General features: G+C 43.6%; 1 protein-coding gene across 1 annotated transcript; it reads left to right on the top strand.

Moving 5' to 3' along the window:
• Positions 1 to 1,956: 1,956 nt before the first annotated feature.
• Positions 1,957 to 2,640, top strand: LOC131943518 (histidine-rich glycoprotein-like). The gene has a single exon (XM_059303692.1). It carries the CDS (start codon positions 1,957 to 1,959, stop codon positions 2,638 to 2,640), a length of 684 nt encoding a protein of 227 aa, XP_059159675.1.
• Positions 2,641 to 8,146: the final 5,506 nt, after the last annotated feature.

Here is an 8,146-nt window from a genome sequence, read left to right as displayed (position 1 = left end):
CATGATACATAGGACCATGATACATAGGACCATGATACATAACACCATGATACATAACACCATGATACATAAGACCATGATACATAAGACCATGATACATAACAATGATACATAACACCATCTATCTTCTATATATATAATTCTCTTCTTCGAGCCGTTAGAAAACAAGCTGCAAACGCTCTCCCTACCTCCCCACCCCTACATGGTTTTAGTGAGCTGTGTTCACTCTAAATGTTTACAAGCAGAGCCAACGATTTTAAACGTAGGGGGGGAGGGGGGGGGGAAGGAAGGGGGGGGGGGGGGGTTATGGTCCTTAACGAGCTACTTATAGTGTTTTAAAGAAATATTTTCAGTAGATTAGAAACAACTAAACAGCGGCGTATGTTATGCCGCGGGCCGGCTCGTGATACATAAGACAAGTGTTACTCAAAGCTTTTATTTAAATAAATAACCTTACCTTACTGGTGCACTAATGTTATGGTCATTTAATTAGGTCCATGAGATCAAGTCCACGTGATTAATTAGGTCCACAAGAATCAACTGAGCACAAAATAACACACTGATATAAATAAACTAGAATTGTAAGCAATTACATTCATTGTAATTCAGCTATGATCTCTCTCTTACGATTAAATATTATATATATATATATATATATATATATATATATATATATATATATATATATATATATATATATATATATATATATATATATTATATAACTCATAAGAACTACAACTATTGAAAAACTCGATTGATCTAATAAATAAAATGACCGGGAAATTACTTCTATTGATAGTTAACGTTCAAAGCAAAACGCAAAGAAATTTCCAATACTCTTTAGCTCTCCAATGAATGTCTGTATGTCAGTAGACTATCAGCGAATGACTATAGGTCTGTAGACTATCACCGACTATCTATACGACCGGCCTATCAACTGAATGAGACTGAGAAAAAAATATGAGCGCTGCTTGTGTCGATTAGACGGCCGCTGCTTGTGTCGATTAGACGGCCGCTGCTTGTGTCGATAGACGGCCGCTGCTTGTGTCGATAGACGGCCAGTGGCAGCCCCGTGATGCCCCGTGTGAGCGAGGAAAAAATTGTTCCCACCTTTCCGTCGTGCGCCCTCCTCTAACGTCTGCTGTAGATCTCGTCGATGACGTCACACAGGCGGGCAGCTGACCGGTCGGGCAAAGAGTCAAACATCAGTCAAACATCAGTCAAACATCAGTCAATCATCATTTAAACATCCAACATACATGAGTCCATTGGATACAATTATAATGTATAATTATTGATTTGGCTTCTCTTTAGTGTCAATATATAAATAACTGAATTTTTTGTGCTGTTGTGCTCTCAAATTTTCTCCTGGTAAAAAAAAACACTCTACTTCACCTGCCCTAGTGGCGCCATGAAAGAGGGCTGCGCACGTTGTGTGCGACATGAGGCGTCTTGCCTTACCTTCTATGTTGTGTGCGACATGAGAACAGAAGCGTCCTGCCTTACCTTCTATGTTGTATGCGACATGAGAACAGAAGCGTCCTGCCTTACCTTCTATGTTGTGTGCGACACGAGAACAGAGGCGTCATGCCTTACCTTCTATGTTGTGTAGCGATGCTGTCTACAGATTCTTTATTACGTGCAGTATTTTTCTTTACCCGCTGTATGTTTGTTGTTCCTTGTTTTATGCAATGTTCCCTGTAGATCTTGCTTTGAATATAGACGGACTTTCGATCGAAGAAAGATTAATTAAATCGTTGTCATGTAGTGGCAATAATTTGCTGGCAAACAAACTCTAGGGCTGTGGGGTTTATTAGAAGTCGATAAGACTGGCAATGAAAGCTTGTGTTTTGTTGCGCAGTGGGGAGGGAACATTGAAAGATCGGGAACATGATGACAGCAGCAGATTGAGACATCGGGAACATGATGACAGCAGATTAAGACATCGGGAACATGATGACAGCAGATTTAAGACATCGGGAACATGATGACAGCAGTAGATTGAGATATCGGGAACATGATGACAGCAGATTGAGACATCGGGAACATGATGACAGTAGTAGATTGAGACATCGGGAACATGATGACAGCAGATTGAGACATCGGGAACATGATGACAGCAGCAGATTAAGACATCGGAAACATGATGACAGTAGCAGATTAAGACATCGGGAACATGATGACAGCAGATTGAGACATCGGGAACATGATGACAGCAGATTAAGACATCGGGAACATGATGACAGCAGATTGAGACATCGGGAACATGATGACAGCAGATTGAGACATCGGGAACATGATGACAGCAGATTAAGACATCGGGAACATGATGACAGCAGATTGAGACATCGGGAACATGATGACAGCAGTAGATTAAGACATCGGGAACATGATGACAGCAGATTGAGACATCGGGAACATGATGACAGCAGTAGATTAAGACATCGGGAACATGATGACAGTAGATTGAGATATCGGGAACATGATGACAGCAGATTGAGACATCGGGAACATGATGACAGCAGATTGAGACATCGGGAACATGATGACAGCAGATTAAGACATCGGGAACATGATGACAGCAGATTGAGACATCGGGAACATAATGACAGCAAATTTAAGACATCGGGAACATGATGACAGCAGTAGATTAAGACATCGGGAACATGATGACAGCAGTAGATTAAGACATCGGGAACATGATGACAGTAGATTGAGATATCGGGAACATGATGACAGCAGATTGAGACATCGGGAACATGATGACAGCAGATTGAGACATCGGGAACATGATGACAGCAGATTGAGACATCGGAAACATGATGACAGCAGTAGATTAAGATATCGGGAACATGATGACAGTAGATTGAGATATCGGGAACATGATGACAGTAGATTGAGACATCGGGAACATGATGACAGCAGATTGAGACATCGGGAACATGATGACAGCAGATTGAGACATCGGAAACATGATGACAGCAGTAGATTGAGACATCGGGAACATGATGACAGTAGATTGAGATATCGGGAACATGATGACAGCAGATTGAGACATCGGGAACATGATGACAGCAGATTTAAGACATCGGGAACATGATGACAGCAGTAGATTAAGACATCGGGAACATGATGACAGCAGTAGATTAAGACATCGGGAACATGATGACAGTAGATTGAGATATCGGGAACATGATGACAGTAGATTGAGACATCGGGAACATGATGACAGCAGATTGAGACATCGGGAACATAATGACAGCAAATTTAAGACATCGGGAACATGATGACAGCAGTAGATTAAGACATCGGGAACATAACAGCAGCAGATTCATAATAAAACAACATCCCAAATTCAGCAAAGCCACTTCTGTTAAAAATAAAGAAGAAAAAATTGCGTTAACAAATGAAAGCATTTCTGCGGGGGGTTGGCTGCGGTTTATACAATACAATGGAAAAAAATAATTTCGGAGGGGCGGCACCAGGCATAGTTCGACTGGGCGCCCAGAGTTTACTCGTAGCTATATTAGCCCTTGTGATCCATTGGTTGTGTATCCTGCCCCCGGGGTCAGATGGTCTGATTCAACTGGTGCACCGGTCGGGTGACCCAGAGCTCCCCGTGTTTACCCATGAGCACTCTGGCGCCTACTTACGTTTTAAAGAGCCCTCTACACGACTGGACCACTGAACCAAACCAGGAAACAACCCGGCGACCCCGCCTGTCGTAGTGTAACCGGTGGCTCCCGACAGCGCCCCTAACACCCGGGTGGTCACGTGGGACGTTCTACCTCACCCTTGCGGAAACTCATTACTTTACACTGGAGGTCTCTTTCCTGCTGCAATATGCATCTGGTATTACAACGATAGCCATAAGTGGAGGGGGGGGGGTGCAATATGCATCTGGTATTACAACGATGGCCATAAGTGGAAGGGGGGGGTACAATATGCATCTGGTATTACATCGATAGCCATAAGTGGAGGGGGGGGGGGGTGCAATATGCATCTGGTATTACAACGATAGACATAAGTGGGGGGGGGGAGTCAAAAAATCGAGTCAAACGTCTAAAAATACATCATTGGTAACAATTGAACATTATCATAAAGAGCTTCATTGGATTTCTTTTCTTCTGAGATCGCAGCAACGTACGCGACGGGTACGCTAGTTTGAAATTAAAAACTCGGAATAACTTATTGTACGTAGAGCTAATTAATGAATGTGAGCAGTAGAAACCCATGATAAGAATTGGGAACATTTCAAGCTGGGTTTAAAATGTAGCCTAGTTACTTGAAATACATTATAGTTGGTTTATAGTTCTTTTACTATTGAAATAAATCGCACATAAATAGCAGTCGCCTGAATAACACATAGGGGAGCCGATCATTACTCTTGCCATGGAAGATATGTTTATCTATTTATTTATTTACTTTGTACATCATGTCGTTTGTGTAGCCTCCTGCTTATAAAAACTATTAGAATTAAATTAAGGTTTAGATTTTTTTGGACTTCGATAAACAAACTTCACTTGGCTATTTAATTAATCAAGACCACCATTACTTTGTGCTATAATTTTCTGGACAAGTTTTTGGTATGTGGCTTTTGAAAGTGTTTTTTTTTAGTTTTTAGTGCTTTACTGTGTTAATATAAAAAAAGTGGGATTGATCTTCCCTAAACTTTCTCGAATATTCTTATATAATACTACGGGGGATGGCAACTCGGGATATAGCCATGATTTTAAACCATTTTTAATTACTTTAACTTTTAAAAAATATAATAGCATATCGTAGAAAAAAAAGAATTGCACACCAAGTGAACGGCAAACAATGTATGTATAATAAGTGTTGAATATTAGTACTTTATGAATTCACATAAGTTTTTTTTTAAAATCGGAAATAGCGTAAAGTACAACTTCCGGTCAACGGAAATTACTCAAAATTTGACAGAAAGCAGATAATTAGAAGCGAAATTGCGTATATCTATCTGAAACAGTACTCAAGCTATAGGCTTTTAAAAAAAAAACTAGAATAAATTTCACTTCCGGTTACCGAAATCGCTGAAAAGTTGATACAGTACTACACATTTGATATAATACTTATATATGAAATTTCATCAAACTAGCTGTAACGGTACTCAAGTTATCGTGTTTACACACACACACATACACAAATACAATACATAGGCATACAGAGACATGCGGACAGAATTGCAAAACTAAGATTTTCCGACAAGGGAAGGTGTAAAACGACAAGATTTGTAAAAGTCTCGAATTCGATTTTTCCACGATTACAATACCACCTCTATACTTCGTATACGAGACAGTTTTAAAAATTGAGACTTCAGTGCGCATGTCGTATTTCTTTGTAAATTTTATTAGTGGGAGGATATGTAAGTCAGTGGGAGGATATGTGAGTCAGTGGGAGGATATGTGAGTCAGTGGGAGGATATGTGAGTCAGTGGGAGGATATGTGAGTCAGTGGGAGGATATGTGAGTCAGTGGGAGAATATGTGAGTCAGTGGGAGGATATGTGAGTCAGTGGGAGGATATGTGAGTCAGTGGGAGGATATGTGAGTCAGTGGGAGGATATGTGAGTCAGTGGGAGGATATGTGAGTCAGTGGGAGGATATGTGAGTCAGTGGGAGAATATGTGAGTCAGTGGGAGGATATGTGAGTCAGTGGGAGGATATGTGAGTCAGTGGGAGGATATGTGAGTCAGTGGGAGGATATGTGAGTCAGTGGGAGGAGAGTCAGTGGGAGGATATGTGAGTCAGTGGGAGGATATGTGAGACAGTGGGAGGAAATGTGAGTCAATGGGAGGATATGTGAGTCAGTGGGAGGATATTTGAGTCAGTGGGAGGATATGTGAGTCAGTGGGAGGATATGTGAGTCAGTGGGAGGATATGTGAGTCAGTGGGAGAATATGTGAGTCAGTGGGAGGATATGTGAGTCAGTGGGAGGATATGTGAGTCAGTGGGAGGATATGTGAGTCAGTGGGAGGAGAGTCAGTGGGAGGATATGTGAGTCAGTGGGAGGATATGTGAGACAGTGGGAGGAAATGTGAGTCAATGGGAGGATATGTGAGTCAGTGGGAGGATATTTGAGTCAGTGGGAGGAGAGTAAGTGGGAGGATAGTCAGTGGGAGGATATGTGAGTCAGTGGGAGGATATGTGAGTCAGTGGGAGGAGAGTCAGTGGGAGGATATGTGAGTCAGTGGGAGGATATGTGAGTCAGTGGGAGGATATGTGAGTCAGTTGGAGGAGAGTCAGTGGGAGGATATGTGAGTCAGTGGGAGGATATGTGAGTCAGTGGGAGGATATGTGAGTCAGTGGGAGGATATGTGAGTCAGTGGGAGGATATGTGAGTCAGTGGGAGGATATGTGAGTCAGTGGGAGGATATGTGAGTCAGTGGGAGGAGAGTCAGTGGGAGGATATGTGAGTCAGTGGGAGGATATGTGAGTCAGTGGGAGGATATGTGAGTCAGTGGGAGGAGAGTCAGTGGGAGGATATGTGAGTCAGTGGGAGGATATGTGAGTCAGTGGGAGGATATGTGAGTCAGTGGGAGGATATGTGAGTCAGTGGGAGAATATGTGAGTCAGTGGGAGGATATGTGAGTCAGTGGGAGGATATGTGAGTCAGTGGGAGGATATGTGAGTCAGTGGGCGGATATGTGAGTCAGTGGGAGGAGAGTCAGTGGGAGGATATGTGAGTCAGTGGGAGGATATACGAGTCAGTGGGAGAATATGTGAGTCAGTGGGAGGATATGTGAGTCAGTGGGAGGATATGTGAGTCAGTGGGAGGATATGTGAGTCAGTGAGAGGATATGTGAGTCAGTGGGAGGATATGTGAGTCAGTGGGAGGATATGTGAGTCAGTGGGAGGATATGTGAGACAGTGGGAGGAAATGTGAGTCAATGGGAGGATATGTGAGTCAGTGGGAGGATATTTGAGTCAGTGGGAGGATATGTGAGTCAGTGGGAGGATATGTGAGTCAGTGGGAGGATATGTGAGTCAGTGGGAGGATATGTGAGTCAGTGGGAGGATATGTGAGTCAGTGGGAGGATATGTGAGTCAGTGGGAGGATATGTGAGTCAGTGGGAGGATATGTGAGTCAGTGGGAGGAGAGTCAGTGGGAGGATATGTGAGTCAGTGGGAGGATATTTGAGTCAGTGGGAGGATATGTGAGTCAGTGGGAGGATATGTGAGTCAGTGGGAGGATATGTGAGTCAGTGGGAGGAGAGTCAGTGGGAGGATATGTGAGTCAGTGGGAGGATATGTGAGTAAGTGGGAGGATATGTGAGTAAGTGGGAGGATATGCGAGTCAGTGGGAGGATATGTGAGTCAGTGGGAGGATATGTGAGTCAGTGGGAGGATATGTGAGTCAGTGGGAGGATATGTGAGTCAGTGGGAGGATATGTGAGTCAGTGGGAGGATATGTGAGTCAGTGGGAGGATATGTGAGTCAGTGGGAGGATATGTGAGTCAGTGGGAGGAGAGTCAGTGGGAGGATATGTGATTCAGTGGGAGGATATGTGAGTAAGTGGGAGGATATGTGAGTAAGTGGGAGGATATGCGAGTCAGTGGGAGGATATGTGAGTCAGTGGGAGGAGAGTCAGTGGGAGGATATGTGAGTCAGTGGGAGGAGAGTCAGTGGGAGGAGAGTCAGTGGGAGGATATGTAAGTCAGTGGGAGGATATGTGAGTCAGTGGGAGGATATGTGAGTCAGTGGGAGGATATGTGAGTAAGTGGGAGGATATGCGAGTCAGTGGGAGGAGAGTCAGTGGGAGGAGAGTCAGTGGGAGGATATGTAAGTCAGTGGGAGGATATGTGAGTCAGTGGGAGCATATGTGAGTCAGTGGGAGGATATGTGAGAAAGTGGGAGGATATGTGAGTCAGTGAGAGGAGAGTCAGTGGAAGGAGAGTCAGTGGGAGGAAATGTGAGTCAGTGGGAGGATATGTGAGTCAATGGGAGGATATGTGAGTCAGTGGGAGGATATTTGAGTCAGTGGGAGAAGAGTAAGTGGGAGGATAGTCAGTGGGAGTATATGTGAGTCAGTGGGAGGATATGTGAGTCAGTGGGAGGAGAGTCATTGGGAGGATATGTGAGTCAGTGGGAGGATATGTGAGTCAGTTGGAGGAGAGTCAGTGGGAG

The sequence above is a fragment of the Physella acuta genome, unplaced genomic scaffold (assembly GCF_028476545.2).
Source record: "Physella acuta isolate Inbredline_101_S28 unplaced genomic scaffold, ASM2847654v3 ptg000458l, whole genome shotgun sequence".
Lineage (NCBI taxonomy): Eukaryota > Metazoa > Mollusca > Gastropoda > Physidae > Physella > Physella acuta.
The sequence above is the reverse complement of the archived record's forward strand: the minus strand, read 5'-3'. Positions and strand labels throughout refer to the sequence as shown.